Here is a 27,551-nt window from a genome sequence, read left to right as displayed (position 1 = left end):
TAAAATAAGTAGTTGTAGCTTGTGATATACCTATATACCAAGGAAATGGAAATCGTGTAATGATATGAGTAAATTGTATTTGAAAGTAAAAGTAAAGCTTTTTGATGAGGAGAGCATTGGCAGTGCCATATGTAATGCTACTAGTCATTTCCTGATATTGTGCAAAGTATATTGGAGAAAAGATAAGGAAGTAGTAGCGTAATTTTAAATGTTTTGTATAAATATAATCAAGATATGAAGTTCTCTGAACCTTGTTCTAGAAATAAATATTTAATATCGGAAGTATGTTTTTGGATTATGTATTGTTATATTTTAATTTAAATTATTACGTATTCACTCTTATCTGGAAAAATATGTTTAAGAAACAATAGTGAGGTTTAACACAACGCACTTACATTTTGGTACAAAAGGCTGGCAGATGCAGAAAATTCCACCAATTATAAATGAGATAATCAACGGAATTTTCCTCTTGTATTTAGAGAGTACCAGCCAGTAGAAAATATTGGAGAAGATGTCCATCGTCATTAGCAAAGAGAAGTTCAGATACTTATTGCCGTCGATGAAGACAGCGCTAACCATCATCCCATAGTTTATTAGAGTGATCGTGAACCAATACAGTATACAGACTAAAAATCTTTGGACCATAATTCTCGACTGAAAAGTTTTCAATAGCAGCGCTTTGTGTTTCAAATCGTTCTTCGTCTCTTCATCTATGTTATGTAATTTCTCTAACATGACTGTGTCGATCTTCACGTCATTTTTTATTGCTACTTTCTCGATTAATTTTATAGCTTCTTTTCTCTTCCCTTTGCTGAAAAGCCATCGTATGCTTTCATCGAGGTAGAACGAGTACGTCAGTATGATGATGGTGGGCGCGTAGATGACTCTCAAGAAGTTGCGCCAATAGGGCACGGACCACGCTATAAGAGGCATTATGATCAGGCCACTCGTGTAGCAGTTCAGTAATATCATTTGGAACAGTACAGCCTTCTTCTTCTCGACAATTTCGATACCTGAAAACGTAATTTAGTTTATATTCACATGAAGGCTAGCCTACACATTAATTTATTTTTTATGGCAAACGAGCAAAGCCATAATCATATAGTAACTAACTATATGATTAAGTTTGCAACATTGCAAAAAAATATTTTGCTTACTCATCATGAACATAGGAGAAAGGGCGTCTCCAATAGCAGCTTCTAAACCTTCAAGTACGATGTAGAACCAAAACGAAGTTGCAAAACTCTTTGAGAGACCCAGAACAGCGCCCATGGACCCGGCAAACACGGCTGCAGTTTTACGGCCGAACCTGTATTGGGAAAACAAATATAAGAAGGAGTTGCCGGTCGTAAAGTTTGAATTTAATTGATTATCTTTAGCTTTATGTTCAGAGAAGTTATTTTCTTAATATGTTCGATATGCATTTTTACCATGATGCCGCTTTAGTTGAAAACCAATTTATTACCAGCAGTTCTATAAAGCCCAGTATAAATTCCAAGAGATAAATCAAAGCCAATCAATTTGAGCAACACTTGTAACTGTAGCCACGTAGTTAGGTGTTAATTATTTTACTTGGTTAGATCAATTAAACTCGGCTGGTTTTGGCTGAGATATCATCGATTTGTGACGGTTACGTGTTTAGAAATCTGACTTTTTAGAGACGCATGCCTTATTTTAGCTTAAATTCTACGTCGTGAATAAAACACGACGTTTGATACATAAAGTCATACAGTATGTATGTATATTCGATCAGCAAGAGAGATACAGAAGTAATCTTTATCTCTGCTTCGGCGATTGAAGAGTTATCGATCTTATTGTGCTATTAAGGTGATGCTAAAGCTGATTTATTATATTATTAAGACAACGCAAGCTTTTTTAGCATACCCGTCACGACCTTAATTGAAAAGATATCATTCCCCATAAGGAAAATGTAAAAAGAAATAGCATTTATACCCGAAAGGAGATACCAAAAGATGGGTGTAGTAAATGCCTTATCGATTTAAATTTTACGACAGAATACGTGTCACGAAATATTTAAGTTTCAGTTACTGAAAATTAATTTTAAAATAATGATAGAATCACGTTTATAATACACCAAAATATTGAATCAAATAGAATCATTAAAAAGCTCGTGGATTCCGCGAATTAGCTTCAGTACCTGTCGGATATCTGTCCCTGCAGCAGCATCCCCAGCATGTTCCCGAAGCTGTGCACCGTCCCCACCAGGGTCGGCTTCCAGTCCTCGCAGGCTAAATTAAACTGTAAGCAAAGATGTTAATAATAGTATGGGTTTTAGAATACAGGTAGTTCAATAATCGTTGATAGCAGCAGATACGTAATCAAGAAACGAAAGTAAGAAAAAACAAAAAAGGAAATAAAGTAAACGAAAGAAAACTAAAGTAATAAAAAAATTTAGTTGCAAGTTACAAACATTATAAGCATCATATTTTACAATATTTTTAATCGCACTGATAATCCTAGAAATTCATAATAAAGGCTATGCATGCAAAGATTATCACTATCAAAAATGCAACACAATATTGCAAAAGACATAGGTACAAGATGAATATTCTAGTACAACATCGAAAAACACTATTAAAACAATAGCCGTCGCGACAAGCCACATGTTTTATTACAGTCGATGTGAGAGTATTATTGAATGACCTCAAGTATCCGACCGGTTGCGTCGAGACGGTTGTGAGCATTGATATCATGTACATCGCCGGCTTGAACTACCGGCCTCGGTAATTGCAGTAAGAACTGCTGTAATCTCTCTTGTTGAATCGTTTGTGATCTACTGCATCTATTCTAAGCGCCAAAGATCTTATTTTTGCTTTGGATTTTTCATGTTTTAAACTGTCAAGATTTTACTTATCACTTTTTACATCCGATTGATTTGTTGTTACTATTTATAAGTCTTCAACGTGATTTAAAATATTTAACAAGCTTTTTTGTTACCATATTACTACTTAATGAGCATCAATCGTTTTTGTAGTATTCATTACACGAGTTTCAATTACTTTGCCGATCTAAAAATGGCAGAAAGTAATTAAGGAATCCTGTTATTTATTTCTGTTTTAAGTACGCCCGTAAATGGTGAGACGTTTAAAGCATATCTTTTATATGATAGTTTATTAGAGTTTATCTAACATTACAGGTTTCCCGATGTCGGCGTCTATAACAAAGTTGCTCATATTTTTTGATAGAAAACCTATATAGGTAATTCGATTGTAGTTCAAATTCAAAATTCAAATTCAATCATTTATTCAGAAATTAGACCTTCACAGGTACTTTTTCTCGTCAATCTTTATATTTATAGTTATTTCTCACAAGCTACAAACTACTGGCATTTCGGAACGACTACTGCTGAGAAGAAATGCCGAAAGAAACTCATTTGAACAGTCATGTAAGCCGAAATCATGGTAAGCCGATCTGGCATGATAGGGACCAACCCCTATCATGCCAGATCGGCTTACCATTATTGTTTCTTACAATGTTTTTTTTTTCTTTCTAATAATATATAAAAGTACATAATGTACATAGTCAAAAGGTATATCAAAACAGGTTATGATTATGTATGAGAAACGAGATGACCAGTTCCCTATGGCACCCGATCACGAGTTGACGCATGGGACAGCCATCGCGTAGCTCAACCATAATAGAGGGAACCTCACGACCCGGCCCACGACGCTACCACCAGATTGACCATTTGAGTGAGCATGACACACTCGATTCCCATGACTTCATAATTACAATTCTTATTCGTCGAAATAGAAGTACAATTCAGACACTTGAAGATCACAAATCACGTACATGTTTTACAAATAAAATTTAAATGTCACAATATATGAATTATTAAAACAAAAATAAAAATTATGAATAAAATAATAAAAAAAAAGTTCCCAAGAAGACGTATCTATTAGACTTCATTAACGGGTCTCGGTCTAGGGTGAACAATAACAGAAAAATAAGAAAGTAGATGAAATTGATTCCGCTAACCTCCGCAACGAAACTGTTCGACTTTTCGTAAACCCACTCAGAGCAGGTCTCCTGGACGCTGCTGTTGAAGGAAGAACACCGGTTGTCCAGAGGGGAGTATCTCTGACATTGCTTCACGTCTTCGCCCAACTCTTTGTAGGAGTCATTCAGCCAGGGTACGAAGAATGACCCGTTGGAGGACTCGCAGGACGGGATTTTGCATCTAGAGGGAACCATTCACAGCATACAATAATTATGTCAACTAAAAAAAAACCTCCATTTACGATAAATTATTTAAATAGAACTTGCGTAATAAAGAATAATTTTTTAGTTCAGTCATCCAAAAATGTATATTAGATTTTTAATATTGCGAGGTCAGCCTGCGAAAACATAGTCGAGATCTGCTGCCACTACGTGAATATGATAAAAAAAAATCCATGACTGAATAAACATATAGATAATATCTTGAGCTAGCGGCCCGCCCCGGCTTCGCACGGGTGTAACATTATGCATGATGATGTTTTAAAGATCTAAGCATAGACAGGTACAGACAGACGGCGGGAAGCGACTACGAGTATAAAATAATTATACTATGTAATTAAGACTGACCTGTATTGGACATCCTCAACAGCGAACACATAGTTGATGTTATACATGGAATTAGTTGCGTAGACCAACGAAAGCAAACACATGGTCACCAACTGGTGTTTCCCGAACGCTCCCAGTTTCTCCAGGATATCATCCAGGTGCACTGTATCTTCGGGAATAGTTATCTGGTTTGTGTCCTTCGGTCGCTCGGCCTCAACCAGAGCAGCATCGTCTTTGACCGATGTTTTTCTATACTCTTTTGTTCTCTTCGGCATTTTATTAGCCTATTTTATACTCTGTTTAAGTTTTTTTTTTGTATCTATTAATTTATTTATTGCTTTGATTTCTATCTATATTCCATTGTTTCTTTTTTCAAATGTCTAATTTAATTTTATTAGATAATAATTTTGTCCCCTAGAATGTTCAAAGAATTTATATTTTAGACAATGCAAAAAGTTTACAAGTATTAATTATCCTTTTCGTTTTCAAGCAAATACACGACTGCGTCTCGACGCCACTTGTATTGAATGTTGTAAGTTATAGTATTGTGTAAAAGGTTGTTGATTCAGTAATAATCTATACATGTAATAAAACTGTAAGTGTGCTATGTCTGTACATTGGAAATATTAAAGAACAATAATTATTGAGGTCTTTATGAGACTAATAAAGGCTAAAATAATTATTTTTGTTTGTTCGCGCATCACGCGACATCTACTGAATCGAGTTGGATGGGTTTTGGTATTGGTTTTGGCGGGATATATTGCTTGGAACCCGCGATATTGCCAATAATAAGGTCATATCATATTTACAGTGTTGACTGCTTAGAATAAACGCATGTTCTTATATGTACGTAAAGTTCTTACGATTTTTTTTCATTTGGTATTTTGGTAAACACGTAGTAGCTCTACCCACTTGCTTATTCTCGAATCAGTTGGCATTGGTTGATAGTTTACGTTCACCAGTGTGTATGCACCTACTTGCAACTAATCGTAAAAGTAATATCAGACGCCTTAAGGTTATTTATTTAAGTATCATATTCATAATCTGACACCAGTGTTAACACACGATAAGAAGAAATCGGCACATGTCATTGCGTATAAAAAAAAATGTGTGAAGATTGAGGTACTCATTACATACTCTGAGGTACTCACATTTTCGAACCGCATTGTTGTCCATTGACAAATATTTGCTTGCGGGCCTCTCCACGACGCTACTCTGTGTTTACCTAACTCGTTTTAGATACATAGAGGTTTTATAAAGCCGTGCCTCCATAGCTCCGCTACGCAAAGCTTGTCAAATGTCCATCTGCTGCGTTAGCAGGGAGACTAGCTTGCGTTATAGATATATACATACTTATTTTATTATACATATTTATTTGTTTAATGCATAAAAATATATACAGGTTTATTTTAACTCTATATCTTAGATGACAGACTAGTTGTGTCAAACTTAAGACGAGATTCGTGTGGCTACGACCACGCTGAATAAGTTCGGACAGAGCTGAGTGTAATGCATGCTCGATAGTATTTATTTACAAATTTGATGCAGTTTACCGATTTTCTTCGCAATGGACTCTTTATTAAAATAATAAATTATTGAAATAGTCCAAAAATATGAGTGTATACAACACAAAACAAAGAGTAAGTAAAATAAATATTACAAAATATTGTTATGGTAGTGAATCGTGACATATTTAGTAGTAAATGCAAAGTTATATTTATTTATAATATTTAGCGCAAAAACAAATAAAATCATTTGCGTGAGAGTACTATCTGCTAACAAAGTAAAGAAAAACACGCGCGTAAACAAGTTACTCGTATATGCGCGGCGTGATGTGAAGCACGCTAGAGACGTGTGCCGCGTCGCTTGCAGTGTGACATGTGTGATCACGCGCAACCGTAACGCTCGCCATGCATTTGGTGTGACCCGGCTTTTTTATATTGGTGATGATTTGGCAATGACGTCGTCGACTGCAAAGTTGGTGGTCGAGGACTCGAAAACGTATGTTTTCACGACAATACATCGCAATTTATTTCAATCATGTGGTTTTAAATATTTACATTTAAGATTTTGACTGAGTAATACTTATAGCGCATTTGAAAACGGCGGATGGTGGAAGAGGTCCCATTCTAAAATAAACATGTCCCAATCCGTCAGTTTTCTGTCAGCACTCGAGTCGACACCTCACCAGTTTATTTTACATTAAGATAAATATTTTACGTCATATAGACTGCAGTGTTTTCGATAAATCAAAGGCTATATCTAATTATTACACAATTAATTTTAACTTGTTTCATCAAATTCAAAACCACAGCTGAATAGTCATCATCAGGTTATGGTATAGGTCTAAACAGGTCAAACCATTTTTATAAATTTATTATGTATCCAATACAAGATAAAATAGGTTATTAATGCTCCGTACGAGTACTCGTATTATCATTATTTGAAGCAGAAAATATATTATCAAGCAAGCGTGGTTCAGTTAGACAACGTAGTCCATAAATTTCTAGATGGATGGTACTTTCCAGCCAGCATATTTCAAAGAAGTAATTCTAAACATAGATTCCCCCTGCGCTGCGCCGGCGCTGCACCCAAAGCTATTCAAAATGGCGGCCATTGCACTTGCTCATTATGCTTTTTCTGGACGTATTATGTCGCCATTACTAGTATCTATCCCTAGAAAAGTCTAATCCTTTCTTTTGATAAAAGCCTCTTATCCTTTTCTATTATAATTCTATAGTAAAATCGAAAAGGATTCAGGTTATTTGATGGAAAGGAAGTGAAACCCAGTACGAGTCACCATGCATTACGGACTTTAAAAAACCTATATCTGGGGGCACGGGAGTGCGCCCGCCAAGACGAGCCAAGCGAAGCGCAAGGACACTACCTACCTTTTTTCGAAACGTTTCGTCGTAATTTTGGACCTTCGTAACTTTGGGTTGGATAATGCCAGATAGTTACAATTTTCAAGATATAATACCACGAGTACATTAATTAAACATACAAAGTATGAATATCGTAGCTAGTATACTTTAGATTTTATAGTGGTCCAAAAACCCATAATTTCGTCACTGATCACTGATTCACTGATTATCAAAATTGTTTGGTACTTCCTGAAGTCTTAGAAAGCTGAAATTTGGTATGTAAGACAATATTAGTACAGAAAACAAAAAAAACTTAAAATACCCAACTTAACCCATCCCTTTGGTATAGGGAGTGAAAGTTTGTATGAGACATGTGGCTTGGTCGTTTTGCTACCGTCACGTAGATTTCATAGGCATTCGTTATGTTATTTCTAGAGTAAGAATACGGCCAAGTTACACGTTTTAACTAGAATGTAGAATGTGTGAAGTTAGTTCTGGTAAAGTTAGGGCCCATGTATCAAGAATCTTGGCTCTACATAAGATCTGACCACTTTTTCATACATTTTGACTAAAGTGTAGAGTTTGTGAAGCAACTAGACTGGTCTTGGCAACATTTTTACATGAAAATGTTTTTGGTGGGATGCTCTTTTCTTAATTCTAAGTAATTTTGAAGATAACAAATCCTTGTTGCGAATTTTACCTTATGGCCCGAGGTACTGGGGTATTATGTAATCTGTGCGCGAGGGTTATAAAGTTATATTAGTTAAGTCAACCATCGTAAAAAACTAAATGTTTGAAACAACTTTTATCATGAAATCATCTTGTCATTCGATTTACTTATGCATGCATACGAAAGTTCAGCTCCAGAGCAATCTTCGTGGAGTACAGTTCCAATAACAATAATAACTTTAGTGGACAATTCGATATCCGATAGCTATAAAACCCCAATAAGTTCCTGAGATGGGTTATAGTTTAATATATGCTCCAGTCGTTAAGTACTGAAAGCCATTTTGCAAAGTACAGTCGATACCAATTCTTGGCCTTTACGCTGAAGGTGCTAGGGCATGCATTCGTTTGCGGAATCGCTTATTGCTTGAGGCATGATCCAAAATGTCGCAAGTTTCATGATAGACATTATAGATAATATGGGAAAAGATATTAAGAAATTGATACGTGGTCCTATTTGGTTTCCATCGGTGCCTAGGTTAACGAATCGACCTTGCCCCCCACCCCACCCCCTCTGGAGTCCCACCACCGCGAGGCATCGTAAACAATACCCGTGTTGGTTCGGACGAACGACTGTAGCTTGCGTTCCTCCACGTATTAGAGTACCGAGATTTGAGAATGGCGGAGACATGACATTTCAATACGATTAACATCACTGGGACTGTACAAGTGAAAAAAATAATACTGTTGTACAGTATTGACAAATATTGAAAGACGGGGCGAACTATTTTATTCATTATTTTTCTTGAGATTTTATATAAAATACATTACACAAATTATGTGACTTCTTGATGTCCTATACTTTTTAGACACCAAAAATTTTAATCTAGTTTAATGTCAGGTTAAATTAAGCCAAAGATGATCTTCGGCCGAGTTACGTCCATCCTCATTGAAAACTTCGTACAACATCTCCTAGTTTCTGCTATCAGTTGATACACACTCATAGATATACAGGCGTTCAATGTTGTGCATATCAAAAAGCACGGACGAATAATATCCGCCAAGAAATAGTACCGACTATAGATACGAGTATAAAAAGTGGCATTTCGATGCGCCGAAATCAGAACGGAAGACAAACCGACCGCTCATATTGTTTTGGAGATTTCGAGTGTAAATGTCAAAATACATTACAGTATTGCCAGGTGTGAAGCGGCCGGCGACTAGTTGAGAACTACAAGATCGGTGAGGTCTATATTGATGGCCTCAGTTACCAATCAAGTTTGACGTTAACTTTGACCTTAGCACAACAACGCAAAGTTCGCCTTTTTATCTAATGTTAACGCCAAAGTTGACTCGTGCAATTGAGGAAATACTGAGGATATTTATAAAGGCATAGTACTTACCTACATTTCGTGTCAATATAAAATATAATATCTAATAGAAAAACAGTATGACAGTATGATATACTACTTTCCACTTGACATGACCACATGTAGAAGGAGACATGTACCATTAATTTACAATGAACTTGGTTAGGTCGTTGTGTAGTAGACTGTACCTCGAGATATGCGTATCATTTCTGATACAAAATTAGTAACACACGCACAGTGTGGTAATTCATTTTACGGATGAAGTGGGCTTTTGTGAACAAAATGTCACACATACAAAAGACGCTTTGTGTGTGACATCAATATGATGATGTAACGACATTCACAGACCATCACAGAGTAACAGCGTATAATGATAATGAACTATCATTCTAAATGTTATAATCGTGAAAACACTTTTAGAAACGATGGCAGATGAACTTAGCTTTGTGGGATATGAATGTTTGATCATAGAAATATAAATTCAGAAAGCTTTCTTGTATATGTAACATTTATATGTACTCGTTCGTTGCTTAACATGTCACGTGGAAATGAGTTTATAAATTACAAGAAATAACATTATTCTTTTAAAATACACCATTTCAATATAGTCAAACATTGAATTGGTCGAGTGCGCGCGGCGCGACACGATTTATTTTCCTCTGAAACCGGCTCCACTGAGCAATTACTGATTACACAAGAGTTGTAACTCGTAGCCTGATAGCCATCCGAAGGTGATGGTTGTCAGCTGAGGGCCGTTACTGATCGACAGGCGGGAAACTGACGCCCTCTCCGTGTTGTGAGTACGGGATTAAGACTGTCTTTATTTTGACCTATGAGTATATTCCAAGAACAATTTATAGGTATACAGGAATGAAACTGTGGTAATTATTGAGGCTATACATTGACATCCGATGTGTATGGCGTAAAAGGAATTATTTATCAGGAATTTGTATTTGTTTGTAGTGGCTGACATTGAATTGAAATGCTCTGTACCGCCACATCAGATCCATTGTCATCGAAATAGCTGAATCAAAAAGAGGGAAGTCGGTTGCAAGATTGAGCTAGCCCCAAAGTAAATTCGAGACTTGTGTTATGGGATACTAGCTCAACAATACTATATTTTATAACAAATACATATATAGATAAACATTCAAAACCTAGGCCAATCAGAAAAAAAAAATTTTCCGACCGGGGATCGAACCCGGGACCTCTCGGTTCAGAGGCAAGCACTTTACCACTGCGCCATTGAGGTCGTCAAATGTATGTGTATATGTATGTTTGTAACTCTTTCATGCAAAATCTACTGGATGGACTGTTATGAAATTTGATACATGGATACAATATAAACTGGAATAACACATAGTAGTACTTTTTATCCCGAAATTTCCACGGGAGCGAAGCTCCAGGGTGCAGGCAGTTTATACACCACAGGTGAAATAAAGTAACAACAAAAAAACGCTTAGCTCGTAAGCAAAATCATGCCAGCGACGCAGCCCACCCAGAGTGTTATTATTTGGATTAAATACACAATCCGTCATCATTTCGTGTAAAAGATGTAGTGTTGTTGTAAATCGATAGAGATCTCACGCGAGCCTCTCTTGTCAGTAACGCCTACACCACATGAAGATCACGATGTTTACAGAGGTAGCTGATCTTCATTCCGCCAAAAATAACTTACTCGTATGCCACTCTCCAAGCTCACTAAATAATCTCGTTTTGACGTTTTAGAAGCACACAAAATCAAACACACTTTAACAGTTAGTATGGCAGTATGGATAAATATATAAGTAAGGATTTTATCTCAAGATCATTGATAAATCAAACAAGTTTTATATGAGGTTGCAGGAGTTCACTTATATTCATTTGTATAAATAGACCTATAGAATGAAAGCGCAAATCTATAAATTACTTAAATGTGCACGTGCTATTATGTGAATTGCATATATGTATATTGTGAAATGGAAAAACTCCAAACTTTAGGCGATCCCAAATAAAAATTTGAGTAAAGATTATGATTTCAGTCGGCACGATGTGACGGCAGCCTTAGTCAGGTTTCTGTGAGCACGGTGCCTCCACGCTGGCGGACTTGCAGTTGTGGAGTCATTAAAACTTGCCACCTCCACCAGTGCGGCAGGCGGGGCATTAGCGAGCAATTCTAATGTGGCCATGGCTTATATTTGCTTACTTTCCTGTCTATATCTGGAATGAATGAATGAACAAATGAATGAAATGTTTATTCACTTGAAACCATGGAATTAGTAGGTACACGTAAGTACTTATTAAATTCATGATTGAAACAGTAATAACAAACAAACAAAAATACAAATCTTTTCTCTTCATAATATTAGTATTGGTATATTGAATCTTTAACACCTGAAGTTCAAATTCAAATTCACTTATTGACGTCAAAAAATTACTTAAGTCTACTGCCGGATTCTGAAGCGCAGGTGAAGAAGAAGCGGCGCAACAAACTTCTGCGGTGAAGTTTCCTTTTCTGCAAGGACGTCAATTAACAAATATAGGTTTTTATATAAAAAATTAGGAGGGCGATTTTAAATAACCCGCCAATCCGCAATGGGCCTCGCGCCACGTGCCATGGCACATACCTACTCCTTTTCTATCCACGAGGAAGGCCAGTGGCCCAGGTGTGCTGATAATGATGATGATGACTTAAATATTTATAGCGAACTGGCGACCCGCCCCGGCTTCGGCGGCCTTCCTCTTGAATCACTCTAACTATTACATACCAAACCCATCCCAACGTGTTTATTTATGCCGTACAGTTCCGACAAAGTTTCCCAAGACACCTCAGTTAGCTCCGCTCAGCGGGACCCGTCACCAGCCAACCATAGACCATTATATCATGCTATGTCAACACCGCAGAATTAAGAAGTATTCCTTCTCCATGGTCAACCGACGCTCACGAAAACATCTCTTTTTGTTACAGGTTGTTCGTTAGTGCCACGTGATCAACACCTCTATTGTCAAGTACTGGCAGGTCACAGGGGTCACTGCACAATTTATAGGAAATAAAATAAAAATAATAATTTAGGGTTCGTTCGTGTATAGAACAGATTCTTTTAAAAAGCATTAAAATTGTTTAGGACATTATATTTTTGAAAAACTTAAAATTAGCCGTAATTCTGATTCTATTTGATAAAAATGAAATAATTTTTCTCTCTTTTTCTGTGTAACAAAAAGATTTGCTTCGATTTAAGTTTAGCTTCCATTTTAAATTTAGTATTCGGTTTCTCTTAAAAACGTAATTTATTGGTCCAAATAATTAAGACTCTTGTAATGTCGCATAAAGAGTGATATAAATCTCATATTTCGACATTTTCGGATCAGATAAGTCCAAATGCCTCATTACTTTCCTGTATTGAATGTTGAGGCTTTATTTATGTAACCTTTTGCTCATTAAACGAGCAGTGTAAAAAAAAGAACCCGTCGCGCGTGACCGCTCGCGCTTGTCCATTTTTTCCACCGTTTAATCGTTAACGTCAATTTTATTCGATGAGATTACAAATCGAGTCAGCATTCGATACACAATCGCTCAATTTTCACCTTTATTACGATGGATGTAAAGGATAACGGTAAAGCCATACAGCCCGAGTAGTGTACGAGTGTGGCGACGGGAATGTAATGAGCAACATAATTGATATTTTGACCGCAGACAGGCCTCTAACGAATTTGTGTCGAAACAATGTTATAAATACTTGTTCATACAATCATTTATCATCCCTTTTCTTTTGAGAGTAGTTGTTTTCGCTGACTGTTGTCATTTCGTCTTTGAAACGGTAAAGATTGATAATTCTACAAAGATAATAGTTATAAATATAGTTACTTATATATATTGTCCAAATCTGGTTTTCTCATCGCTAAAACTATTCAAACTGAAAAATAAAGGAATCTTTCACGAATAATTCATTTACAGGGGTGTATTACTGTAAAACTGAAATTTAGACTAGTATGATAAAAACAGTGAAAAAATAAAAAAGTGTACAATGAAAATCAGTGAATAGTGCAATAGAACGCCACAAGCGATCTAACAGTGCAAAGGCGCAGTGCAAGTGTGACAGCAGGCGAACCGTGAGGCTAGTGAGTGAGCATGTGAACATGAAGCGCAGTAAGTCGTACACGTGGCTGTCGGGGCTGCTGGGGGCCAAACCGGAGCCCGAGGAGGAGTGGGGCGCCACCTGGGTGCGTCCGGAGCATGACCACGACAGGTACATTCTTTTATTTTATTCCATTTGTGTATGAACTTGTACATAAATATGCCCCAAATTTGTTGCGAATTTGTCGTTGCCCTATCACGGCTGCTTGATAACAATAGCATACGATTTGTCAAATTTGAATCATATGACGTTTTTAAGTAAATAAAATATAATTTGTTTATAAGTGTATTATAAAATATAACTTAAACAATGTCTTAAAAATGTATAGACAACAGCGACGCCTCGGATTTGACAACACCTGTCATACGACTTTATACAAATATCAGAGATGGAATATAATAATAATTCGATTTAACCAGAACTTTTCCTATAAATAATAACAAAATAATTTATGTATACGCACCTAGTTAAACTCCAACTAGATAATTGAAGAAAAATGTTAACGTGTTCACTCCTCTCTCACCAGCAGCGAAGCGCAGTGCGAAGCCGTAACTTTGACGAGTGCCATTAAAACTGGTCTTCAGATAACTAGGCTTCCCGGAAAACCTTAAAGCCTTGCAATAATCCCCATCTATAATTGAGATCTGCTAGTTCAGAAAATGTTAGGATTCCACCGACTATGCTCAAATTGAATATATCACAGAAAAACATTTACTTAGAGTGGGATGCACCGTCAATTTTGATGTTAAACCTAAGCAGAAAAACACAAATTACGCCATATCGTCTAAACGTCAGCGGCGCGCAGGTTAAAGTCAACGTCAGAGTTGACTGCGAACTCAGCCTCAGCGTTAGTTTTAGTTGGAAACGGTTATATTTTTTGACATAGGCAACTTGTCGTACGGGAGGAACTCCGAAATCGCGAAAAAAAGCAGATAAAATATATGAAAAAAAATTAATTATAGGGAATGAATAATTTTATTTATAGGGTCCCATGTAGTAGTATTAGCGGCCTGCTTCGCTCGTGTAAGCACATAATAAATTGTACGCCTAGACCCCCAGGTATTCGTGGAAATCACATGAAGATCCGTGCAGTAGTTTAATGTAACATAAGTGAAATTCAATGTATGAAAATAAAAGTATTGAAATTTAATTGTGTTTACATAAAGTTACAACTCCCGCCCTGTACCCCTGTAATATTGTTATTTTATAACATGCGTTATTCTACTTGAAGATGCATTGGCTTATAAGAAAACCTGTCCTGTATATAAATGTAAGAATTTTAATTAATTAAATAAGTTTTTATAGAACCAACTTATTAGCTCATAACTGCTAGGAATTTCTATCGTATAAAATATATTATGCTAATCCAAGTCATATACAGTGTATGGATAGCTGTCTCAGCAGACAACAAAGACCAACAAAAAAGAAAAAAATATGGCAGCCAGTGCGTTCAGTGTTGTTTAATTTCTACTACGGCTGATAAAAATCACACGTTTGTGGCGAATCTTTCAGTACCGAGACTAGGACTTGTAAGTCTACTAGGCTGTGACATGAACATCGTTAATACATTTTATCACAGAACCTTATATTATATGCTATAATGAATGACGTTGGAATGACATTTTATCATAGGATATTTTCTTGCTCGTCTCGCACTAGCTCGCTTGAGTACTGTTCCGATTTCTTACTCCTGTGGAACTATTGCTGCCTTCGACCACTTTGGCAACTAAACATACCTGAAATTGAGCATTTGTTGATAGTCTTCTTTTAAATAAATTATGATTTGAGTTTCTATTTTTAGACTATAATGACTATAGGTAGTTTAGCAAAAGTAATATTGAAAAATACCATACCATAAAAACTATAACATTAAGCTTGCAAGCGGTGGAAGAAAATATCCCTTAATTCTACTAGGGTAAAATCGAATTCTGAGGTCCAATTATATCAAAGGTATAGCCAATATCGTTACCACCAAACGGTGGCAGCGCCCTATGTACACCATATCCGTGCCGTGGCAGGAAGTGGCCGTGAAATCCGTCCCCTTACAAGTTGTTCAGTCCCCCAATCGCGCTAATCATTTTTATGGATCGCAACTGGGACTAAACCTTGATCTTTCCGCTATAGGTTTAACCGGCTAAACCTAGATATAGCCGTACTTGGGGGTTTTACCGTACCGTATAAATAAAAAACAAAAAAAAACATACGAGTATATAATCACATTTAACTGACGCAGCCCGACCACACGGCCTGGATATATATGGGGGAAAGTTAGACCTTAACCCTTTACTGCTGCCACCGAGTCGGCTCGGCAGTATCTCGCATCGGGCTCATTAGACCAGTCGTGACCACAGATATAATGTTAGTAACGAGAATCCTATTAAACTGCTAGCAACTAATGCCTTTAATAGGAGCACATCTTTCATCGTACTTTAAGAGGCTACTACAGACGTATCCAATCTCAGATGTAATGAAATGGCAAATCGAGAAATTGGAATCGTATTGGTATTAAAAGTAAATGTGTGTCCATCGGACCTGCCATACAAGCTTATTTCATAGTGTGGGACGTTGATTTATTTATTTAGTACGTACAGTATGTCAAGAAAGAGAAGAAAACGGATTTTAACGAACTACATTTTGGCATCTATACATATTTGGCATCGCAATAGTAAATATTATGCTCAAGATTGGTTGATAAACACCCAGTGTTGTCAGCCAACATTTATTTTTTTCACTTTCTTGACGGACTGTACGGACTGTACCTAATACGGGATAATTAGCAATTACAAATATTAAATAATAAAGAATAATATATCATCCTATAATAATAGTAGAATGGTTAACTAGACGTAATACAATGCTGCTTCGTTAGTTAATCATAATTACACGACTCCTAAAGAAGGAGTGTTATGTTGAATGTATTCCATTTAAAGCACATTTCAATAACACCGCATAACACATTGCACAAATAGCATCAGAATTAATGTATATGTGATGTTTGAATTAGTTTCTTTATTTGTCCACCTAACTATATATTTATAGAGTACATACAATATTAAATGTAGATTAATAAATCTATTTTTAAAGGATAATAATTCGTTCTTTTTTATCTATTGGCTACAGTATTCCTGAGTTGATCTAATATTAATGTGTTATTATTTTTTTATGGGAATGGTGTTACACAGTGTATCTATCAGTATCGACAGATATCGCACTACGGTATCATTTAGTACAAATAAATCAAATCTTGGCCACTTCGCCCACACACGCGACGTTTAAGGGTTAACTTCTCGCACTTATGTCGTAGAAGATAAGGTACAAAATGGCGTACAAAATCTAAACTTTGAGATTTTGTACGCCATTTTGTACCTTATCTTCTATTTTCTAGTTAGTATTAACTTCTAGTGCTAGCTCAGGTGATAAGGTTCAAATTGCGCTGTACAGATATGATCTTTGCCAATGATTTATTTGGTTTCGAACGTTTAACGCTTGCGGGTGTTTGAAACAGTTTTATGAACTTTGTTGAGACAAAAAGACGTATATTTGGTTGAACATGTAATTAACTGTTATGAGAACAAAGTTTGTATGAGAAAAAACATACGAATCTGAGAAAACAGATTGCAATGTTTTTTTTAAATAAGTAGGCATAAATCTGCAGACTTCAAAAGTTTGCTTGAACTTGGTTGATTTTTAAAACAATTATACTCAGACAGGAAACATTTGCGACCGTAACTTCTATAATCTAAGGTGTGATCGATTATTATGTTATCTGTAGATATTCCTCAAAATGATTAGTGCCTCAAAGCCGCAGTCAGCCACCACTACGAAATATCGGAAATGGCCCTTTTGATTGACCTTTTCTATTGTGAGCATAGACATTAGTGTGAGCGTGGGATTGCATTCCAAATCGTAATAACTATTGTTACATTTCAATACGCACATCTCACCCTATAATTTGCATAATTACTTAACGCGGCCGCGCTCGTCACGCGTTGTTTTGACGGCAGTACAGTCGACAGAAGAAAACTATAGATTTTAGTTTCATTAATACAATAAAGTGAAATGCATATTGGAAATACTAAATATAAAAATAAAGAACGGAATAAGATTTCAAGCGATAAAAGCCGTATATTTTGGTCGCATTGACAAAGAAGCCAGAGATCAAGCTATTAATAAGAACAGAGAAGATGCTGCGTTTGATGTTAAAGTCAACATTACGAGTATATCTCCATGTCTTGTCAAAAATTGTCTGACAAACCGAAACAAAGGGACGATCTTAGTAATGCCGCTACTTACTTCGGGCCAGTTCGTCCAACTTGGCGGTGCGGCATACATTGCTGGTTTTTCATTACGGTAAATAAAAGCACTCGTACAATCTACACAATGTTCACGCATTCGCGACGGCATCTGTCCGAGTTAGGCGATAGTGTGGAGCCGGTATTAGGATTTATTGTTTCCTTTTGAGTTAGAAAATCTTAAAACACAAACTTATCACAACCTATTTCAAAAGCTGTAACGTATTACCACATTGCCGAATGGAAAAAGCCCGCTGCGGTGGCTTAAAGCGCGAGTAAATTGAAAGCTTTCAAAATCAATCAGTTTCTGAAAGCTCACTGATGAGACATGACCACAAATGAGATGCGCTGGGATTTTATGGGATTTCGGAACAAATATACATATAGCGCGTTCTATGAGCCATCTTAACAAAAGTGTAAGGTACGGATGAAAAATACCCACTTTAATTCTTTATTTTAAGCTCAGCTATTTATATAATACTACTAGATTTAGATTACATAAATTTCAGTAATTTTATTACACAATAGACTAGTGTACCTACAATAATGACACTAGAAGCCTACGTCCGACCATCGCAGAGCCTGAACCCACTCCCACAATAAAGACGTAAGTTTTCCGTCGCATTTCCTCCAACCCTCTGCGATGAGCTCACATTATCATACAGACTATAAAAATCCAGTTATCTTTGCTTTATGTCCAAGCGATTTTGTGCTTTAAAGACTTTGGAACAAAATTCATTTTTAGTATTAGAAATTCTTGCAGATTTCTCAAAGGGACAACATTATTCAAATAAATGGGTTTTGACAGTTTTATTCTTTAATATCGAGTTCTAAACCCGGCCTCACACAGACACGTTAAATTAACTAACTGGCTTTAAAACAATAATACTAACTGTTACCCGCAGTTCGGTCCGCGGTCATAGGTAGGCTACCTATGTTAACCTTGAAAGGAGGACAAAAGCTAGGCTCATTAACTATATCTGTATCCAACTTCGTCTAATGCCGTCCAGCAGTTTAACCGTGGAAACGTGACAAAAAGATAGACTGACAGATATAATATTAGTAGTTGGAAGTATGGGCCACGTTACCTTAGTGAAGTGTAACAACAAACCAAAATCATGTTATTCTGTACAGGGATGGGTTAGTTCCTATTTAGTTTATTTTAATTTTCCTTTACACCTATTTCACTCAAAACAATTTTCTATGAATAAAATATAAATAAATAAATGGTGATTTGATCTCGGACTTCCGGTAAACTACCCGACATGTCAAGCAATCCGCCATAGATAAGCCGCTATTGGCCCTGCCTGCGAGCTCTGCGAACGGCCGCTCCCCGAGCGTCCTCTATTTAAAAATCGAACGCATTGCTAAAATCAGTGTCACAAACAAATGCCATATCGGCAAGCGATCTTTTACCGAGCTGCGGTGTTCCGCGCCCATTAAAATTGTGAAAACTTGATTGTGCTTAAAATAACCTCGCGAACAGTTTACGACTGACCGTTAATCTATACATATAATAAAACCGTTTATATAGTAGTCAGTGCTCAATAATCTAAGCCAGACTTCTAGCATCTGTGGATTCTCCCTGGTAGAAGATATGGGTGTAACGCATCTACCTATACCACACGAAACTCGAGGAGAATGCAGGTGGATTTGCCAGGTAAGCCCTGAGGCCTTGACACCACATACTTAATTGTTCTTACGTTGTTGTTAAACATTTATAATTTTATTTTCAACTCAAGCAAGCTAAACCCGTGTTCGCTTCTTAGCCTATTTGTATTCGTTTGAAAGCCATTACATTGAGAAATCGTATAATCGATATGTGTCTGTGAACTCGAAAACATTCAATTACGATCCGGTAAATACCATTTTCAAAAATATAGTCGGTTTGTGCGAGAAATAACTAATCGAATGAATATAAATTGCGCCGTCAAATATAATTATTACCATGGTTTATTATGATTTTCTTGAAAATAAACTTGGTACATTGAGTTTTTGTTTTTGTAGGATTATTATTTTGTAATATTTTATACTATTTAATGATTTACATAGGGAACAAATGTCTGGTTATGCCGCTGCCGGCAGAAGGCCTGGCTCTGGCAGTAGGGGCAAACCACAGCAAACCCAAGAAATGCTGGCTTGATGTTGTCAAGTATGCGTGACAATGGTTGACAATTACAAATTGATGTGGAGACGAAATATTAGGAAAGCGGAGCCTGGGCTACGAAACGAAAACGCTAAGAAGAGAGAGATATATAATATTTAGTGATTTATAATCACAGTCCTAATACCCATGTGAGCGCACCCTTAGAACTGCCTTGCAATAAAATAACATTACGAGATCAACTTTAATATAGTACGCGCCCTAACACGCACTATATTATAGGATTTATGAAAGATTGTCCTTTTTTAACTGATATGAAAGTATATTGTCATATTTTAGACGAAATACTTTTTATAAAGAAGAATTCTCCCGATGATAATTTTCACATTGCGCACACGAATAAAACACGGTAATGAATAAATTCAAACACTGGGGGGATTTTGATGACATGCACAGAGATGATCGAAACCTTCAGGAGTAACATAGGCTACTTTTTAAATTATGGTTTTACGGTTTTAAAATAAAAATTTGTTATATTGAAATGTATTTAGTTACGTGAGCTGCATTTTGCAATTAAAAAATACATGCATACATTAAGTTTTAAAAAAGCTTGCTACTCTAATTACCATTCTATATTCGTGAAGAACTTCCGATATGCGGTTCAGAATTACATTTTCTGCAATAGGAGGGAACCTGCGGGGCGCAGCTAGTAAAAATAAACACAACTATTTGCGATCCTACTGGTTCTGTCACAGATAAGGTAAATAATGTCATTTGAACAGAGTTGGTTCCGTTATCATCGCGAATGCCGTAAGATTTCATGGCCCTGGTCGATATCCAATGCGAACTAGACCGCGGAGAATTTAGCAGTTAGCGTAGATTGTGCATGGTTATCATGTCGGTAGTCGAGTACCATTTGCATATGATGACTTTGTGTGCATTTGTGCCACGAGCACAGCCACGAGCAACCTTGCTTTTCATTGCTTGTTAGTTCAAATTTCGTGGTGGTTTGTGGATTAGGTATAAAAGAAGAGGCGGTGGTGTTAATGATTAAGACGCAAGGTTTTACGTGTATAATTTATTTTTGTTTTATCTGAGCGAAGCCGGCATCAATCGCTAATGTCAAATCATTTTTAATAATATCAATTTGGGTTAAATTGTGGCCCTATAAGTAATCTAATCAAATGTGGATTAATGTCTAAATATCCTCTGCGATGGGATCCGTGGTATAAAAAGCCAATATCATCATCCCCCTTCAAGCATATTTGCTTTGTACACGTGGTTGCATACTATCGCCAAACTCGGACAGATGTCGAAGCGATGCATGAATTGCCTAGTTTGTGTAAGTGCTTTTATTTGTCGTAATGAAATATCGTCAATGAATATCGAATCCGCTAAAAGTTTGGCGAACTGTTCGCGGATAGTATGGAGCGAGCATTTCAATTCTTTACTACGACCCCGCCGCCGCCGCCGTGCCTGCCGCGCCGGCAGCTGTTCCGGGAACCGTAGCAATTACCCACATTTGACCACAACCGGGCCAGTTTTTCCCTTGCCCACCGTTTGCGGTAATGCGCCCGCATTTTAGACGTTTCTCGAGATTTTTCTTTGGATCCAATTAATTATAGACTGGATCTTAGAGAATATTGTGAGAATATTTTCGCAAACTATCTTAGTAATGATCGTTATATAGTTACGCAGAGCAGACAGACTCCTCAATCAATGCGAATCGAAGCCTTGAAATTTCAAAGTCTCAAAGTACCTATATGAATATTATTATTATTATTGAAAAAAATGCCCGGAATTTTATCATTTAACGCCCTATCTGAAGAACTCAATGTTGCAGTCTAACTAAAACCACGACAGGGAGCTCATTCCACAACCTCTAACGAGAAATTTCCTATTAAAGTGTACTTGTCCGTGTAGTGACATTTTGGGCTCCAAGTTGAAAATTGTGCTATTCTGTAGCTGAAAAATTATACAAAACATAAGAAAATATAAATCTATCGCTATAACAAGTCTTCATAAAATCCAACAGAAACATGCAAAACGCTGATACAGAACTGAAATCCACTTAACATCGCGACGGAAATAGCAAAAGGAAGTGGCCAGAATCGCCCCGGGCACGAACCAAGAGGAGCGGCAAATGTGGACCAATGTCTGTGGCGGTTACGGGACAACCCATTCCGCTCGCTATCGGCGTGGGGCCACGAATGTGTACATTTGTGAAGCAGTTATCGTCTTATGTTAAATGATAACAATTATGCCATCAAAAACATGGTGTAAAAAACCCAAGTCTCGCAGCTCAGTTCTACCGTAAAAAGTTGTGAGATCATGAGAGAGATCATGTGAGATCCATGTAATACAAAGTCGATTAATTTATTTAGTCCCTACTTAAGGGGCCTTCTGTCTCAAGTTATTATGCAAGTTAATATCATATCAATATCAAAAATCTTTTAGGTTGTGGGAGCCTGAATTGCTTCGAGAAAAGGATGGTATGGCCGTGCTTCTTTTTTTGCTCTACTTGCGGGAATAGTTAAAGGGAAATATTTATTAACTACTTGTCTTGTTGTCGTGTACCTATAATGAGTATAAAATGAGTTGTTTTACAAAAACGAAATATACTTTTGACAAATTGTCGTCAGAGAGATCTTGAGTCAACGCGTGACACAAAAATCATTTCTCTGCAGTTGACCGTTGAGTGCTGGGTGCACCATCAAATCAAGCTTGATAAATAATAAAATAATAATACACTGTGATACAAACGTGTTTGTTTAATAATAAAAGCATATCTTATACCCGTAAATCGCCATGATTATTTAAAATACACAAATCTAATTTATAAGTTCAAATTGTTACTAAATTATATTGATTTTTAACAGAAACTGAAAGAAAGTCAGCATCGCCAAAGTATTTATGTCAAATATTGTTGCAGTATTTATGTTTCCTTTTCGCGGCCACACTCTCGCCGCGGGCGTCAGCGGTTTTTGAATATAAAACTTGCGCTTTATGATGCCAGTGACATCGCTATTAGCTGGAGTGACAGTCTTCTCTCAGTTATGACCCGGCCTATTACTGGATAGCTGAGCTTTATTTTGACCGGATATAATACTACAGTTAATAGAATCTCTGCAAATATTCTAAAGGGTCATCAGATCCCCATAGAATATAGGTGCTTATCATTTATTACAACTGATGTTCAAGTTTATGGCATTTAATATTCTGATTTACGACATATAAATAGTATGAGTTCGATAGCCACATTCGTAAGGAAGGGGCTATGAATCAAAGGATAATTAATATATTTAAGAAAAAGTATCCTTTCTGCATTACCTAGCATCTTAAAGTAAGACTTTAGTCTTAAACAAAATAACAAATTGAATTAAAACAAAAACTTAAACAAAATAACAAATTGATCATAAAAAAGCAATTGGACCCCGGTGTGACTCGAACACACATCTCCTGGTCGGTGCGGCTGCGTGCGCACGACCCCGCGTTGGCCCCGTCGAGGCCCCGGCGCGGTCCCGTCGCGGCCTCGCCGAGGCTTTCGCGCAGTCCCGCACACGCACCGCGACACTAGCCAGTCGCGCTACCCGTTGCGCCACGGGGTCCAATGATTCATCGATGAAACTTCAATTTACTTGGTAAAGACGATTTGCTTATTTACATGTTACGTCATGATGTTGTGTAGTACTATCGTCATATGGCGTATTGCCAAATTGGAGTTAACGTTAACTAGAAGTCAAGGTTAAGATTGTGAATGTCAGGCCGCAGACTGAGGTGAAGATCCCGTGGGCTGTAGACTGTATCAAGGTTAGGTAACATGTATGACGTCACATGAGCGTCAGTTGGCCTTGGCGCGTTGACATTCACGTCATTTGACATTAGTAGGTAAAGGTTCTTAGTCACTTGTTGAAAATAAGGCTCAGATTCTGTGGGAACTTTATCATAATAAGTTCCTTCAATCTCGAATATGGTGATGTTCTACTTATAGGTACAAAAAAAATAGCATTTTAGGCGCATACAATATTTGTGTGATTCCATTTACATAACTTATCAATATAAGATGTCAAATGGAAATTAATGTGTTATTTCTACCGTAGATAGCATGGTACATAAATACTACTCTTATCACTATTGTATATTCAATGTAGATAAATATAATTTACTGATTGATACCATGTGGTTTACATATAACAAAAATAATATCAGATTGCTAGTAAGACCAGAGAATAGCTCGTTTAAAGAAGCTTTTCGCTTTACTAATGTTACTAATTTTATCGTCATAATCAATCCGTCACCCCTTATTGGAGTGTTTTAACTTTAGTGCCCGGGGCTTTTAGCACGCTACATACGTAACATTTTGTTTGTGTAAATTTACACACGACAACGATATAAATAACAAACAATGAATTACTCAGAAAAGTAGTGGGTAGGTCGTCGTTTTAATTACGCGGTAATTCACGGGCGATCGCTAGGAGTAAGAGAAAAACTTGAAAATATCCTCAATAGATGACGTTACTATCACGCAAGCGATTTGATGGTAAATTTCACCACTGCTGACAACGACTCCGTGGCGCAACGGTAGCGCGTCTGACTCCAGATCAGAAGGTTGCGTGTTCAAATCACGTCGGGGTCACATTAGTTAATTTTTTAATTTTTTTTTGTTCTAATTTTGATATAAACAAAAACATTTACCTAATTGATTTGGACAGAAAAGCAAACATTTTACCCTAAAAATGATTATTAGGAAATCCTCTAGAAACAATATTTTCTAACTGTTATTGCAAACCTGTATTTCATTTCTTTTGGGATATAATAGTATGAACTATTACTAGGGGATTGCCAAATTTAGGCCCAGCCGTCGTTATTACAAATAACGACTCCAGGCTTCCATCCATGTAGGATACATCTGTGATAGTCCGTCGTTTTCCAATATTGTATACTTGTGTCTCTTTGTTGAATTAATTTCAATCAGCGACTACTTATTTTTCGTACAATAAAGTTAAATTACAAACAAACGACACGCAAAAGTACATAAAAGCTTGAAATCACAAGTTTACACGGTTGGTCGAGACAATTTTTTCCGCTCGCGAATTCCAGTTGATGTCGTCATTAGCATTTGCCCGCGCGACCCTCCTCGGGCCGAAACCTGTCCGTGACAAAAACTAGCCCCAGCCTTCGCCGTAGACTACTCACGTTTGGGGACGGACTGGTCACAGTGTCCACTCGGTCGGTCTCAATTTATTTTGAAACTAACTGTGATCTAGCTAGAGCTATCCATTTCTTTCGGAATTTTGACACGAAAATGTCACTGATCGTGGTTTATTCTATTCTGAAATATTTTACTTTTTTTTTTGTTAAAACGAGTAAGTGCAAATTTTTTGCGTGATATCATTTTAAGGGGTAGGTTGAAGTTGGAATAATGATAATGAAATGGAACAACTTTATATCAGAACATTAACGTTACATAATCGGGGGAATTTTAATAAGCTAGTAGATTCTAGTCACAAACGGGTTATATGAGGTATTGTTCTTTATTATTTAAAACTAATATCAGAAAAAATGTAATAAAAAAGACTAAAATACTCTGACATACTATTTAGCCGGAGAGGTGCAATTCCATGTTTTGATTGGCATGTCCATTGTTTACGTAAGTTGGCAGTCGTCGCCGAGCTCCGCACGTATTTATGCAACGGTAGCTGGCTGCAACGGGAAATGAGATCAACGAGACTTTGAGCAAATACTTCCTTTTTGTTACAGGTACTTACATACTTGTTACTTACTGGTGGACACTGGTGTAACAGGTACAATTTGTCGATATAATTGAAATATTTATTTATTTAAAATATGTGTATGAAATATTACATTGCATCAATCATAGATGCAAACAGATCATGCCGATGTCATCAACGATGCGGTGCCAATTATTTGATAATAAGAATGCTGAAGTCCGTGCGAAGTGGAGGATAACACGACGCTCTATGACAAGGGGCGACCGCGCACACGCCACACGCAGGTGACGGCTAGAGTTGTAATAAAGTACGCAATGATCGATGCTCTCGTATGCGACTGTTATCTCAGTTTCGTAGTCGAGTAAAACAGCAGTGTTGTAAAATTTAAATCCATTGCGTTAAAGTAAATATTACCCTGGTTAACTTGAAGTAAGAAGTAATTTTTGGCATTTTAATTCGAGTCTTTTTAAATTAATTGAACTACTATAAACCCACAAGGAATTAATCGGTTAAGGAATTGAGAATTTACATAAAAATAACACTTATTCCTTTGGTTGGTAATGTAAACATGTGCAGTGCAGCCATGTTGATGTGAGTGCATCACAGGCGCACATATGCTCCTCTATGCAAGATATACAGGAGCTACGGCACAGAGCCAATCGAAGTTCAAAAAGGGAAAGCAAGTAGCATATATGGAGAAAATAAATATTGCAGACATCGCGTCGTGATCTTCTTTCCTATCGAGTGTGTTGTCGCTGCTGTCTCAAATTTTGTATAACTTTTTTTTGAATCATTTATTTGCGTCCGTCATACAGATATTTTAAAGAGCGTGTTTAGATGATAGGCTAACATAAGTTTGAAGTTTACATCCTTCTAGTTCCCTGTAAAATGCAAATTTCAGTGAGAGGTTACTTTGGCGTAAGGGCACGTAGGGCAAGACAAAAATGTGCCATAGTTTGGGATGTCAGAATTGTCACACATGGATGGACATGATCTCTGGTTCCACCGACTTGTGACAGACACGACTCATTAATATTATTTCGTATTAGATATTGTGTTGCATTTGACTCTACTGTATCTACTCTATGCTAAGACTGTACTAAAGATCTCCCGGGAGTCTCAATCTTACCGCAATATGCTAATGCAGAGCTAAGAAATGAACCCTTTGACGGCGCAGTCTCGCGGAGCAGTGCGATGCGACAAACTCTAAGGAATACCACTTACTGCTAGTGTAGCAGCATTTCATATTTTAGACACAGAATTTCTAACATTTTATCGATAATAACAAACAGATTATGGGGCAATGTAAAAAAAAATTACCAATATCACTAAGTACTTATATCTAAATGGCATTTGAGAAGTACCGTTTTGGCGCCACTCCACGCGACTCCTCTCCCGTTCATAGTACTACTGGAAGTATTGTATAATCTGTGATAGTACCTTATAATCACTGTTATAAGATTACCGAATAATGCGTATACAGTAGCGCGTCATTTCGTCCAACCGATGAGCGTGAAATGGAGATAGCATCCACTGGCCGACCAATCAGCAACCCGATCCGCGGCTGTGGGAACTGTCTTACGCACCTGTCTGTTAGGGCTGTCATTCAATAAATAATGCCCGATGCAAATGAGGGGTGTTATAAATTAACACATTTCATACAATCTGAGTGTTTCTAAATAAATACACAATTCATTAAGTACCTCAGAAGCTTGTTTCAAAAATTGTATTTTTATGAAGTCAGATTAAGATGGAAAGTGCTCCACCGACAAGAACAAAGTTCTTAAATTAATTGATGATGATGATGAAGTCTGGCACATTAATGCATCCTTTTTTATGGCA

At 36.9% G+C, this 27,551-nt stretch overlaps 2 protein-coding genes and 1 non-coding gene across 11 annotated transcripts in view; 2 read left to right on the top strand and 1 right to left on the bottom strand.

Moving 5' to 3' along the window:
• The window catches only part of LOC128677587 (protein prickle-like), a 293,975-nt gene that overhangs the window by 8,334 nt on the left and 258,090 nt on the right, over window positions 1–27,551 (top strand). For 3 of the 7 annotated variants that reach the window (XM_053758553.1, XM_053758552.1, XM_053758548.1), the window contains exon 2: window positions 13,401–13,692. In XM_053758553.1, coding sequence (XP_053614528.1) covers window positions 13,583–13,692 — 110 coding nt within the window. In that variant the 5' untranslated portion in view covers window positions 13,401–13,582. Of the gene's footprint in view, window positions 1–12,413; window positions 12,474–13,244; window positions 13,264–13,400; window positions 13,693–27,551 lie in introns of those variants that run through there. The other 4 variants (XM_053758550.1, XM_053758547.1, XM_053758549.1 and 1 more) reach the window with 4 other exon arrangements.
• The window catches only part of LOC128677592 (organic cation/carnitine transporter 2-like), a 68,842-nt gene that overhangs the window by 2,391 nt on the left and 38,900 nt on the right, over window positions 1–27,551 (bottom strand). For 2 of the 3 annotated variants that reach the window (XM_053758563.2, XM_053758564.1), the window contains 3 exons: window positions 2,159–2,259; window positions 1,158–1,309; window positions 396–1,013 (listed from right to left, as the gene is read on the bottom strand). In XM_053758563.2, coding sequence (XP_053614538.1) covers window positions 396–1,013; window positions 1,158–1,309; window positions 2,159–2,259 — 871 coding nt within the window. Of the gene's footprint in view, window positions 1–395; window positions 1,014–1,157; window positions 1,310–2,158; window positions 2,260–3,999; window positions 4,202–4,587; window positions 6,381–27,551 lie in introns of those variants that run through there. The other variant, XM_053758562.2, reaches the window with a different exon arrangement.
• TRNAW-CCA (transfer RNA tryptophan (anticodon CCA)) lies at window positions 24,542–24,613 on the top strand. Its single transcript has one exon. It is a non-coding gene; the product is annotated as a tRNA-Trp (tRNA).

The sequence above is a fragment of the Plodia interpunctella genome, chromosome 18, assembly GCF_027563975.2.
Source record: "Plodia interpunctella isolate USDA-ARS_2022_Savannah chromosome 18, ilPloInte3.2, whole genome shotgun sequence".
Classification (NCBI taxonomy): Eukaryota; Metazoa; Arthropoda; class Insecta; order Lepidoptera; family Pyralidae; genus Plodia; species Plodia interpunctella.
This window is presented reverse-complemented; position numbering and strand designations above follow the sequence as displayed.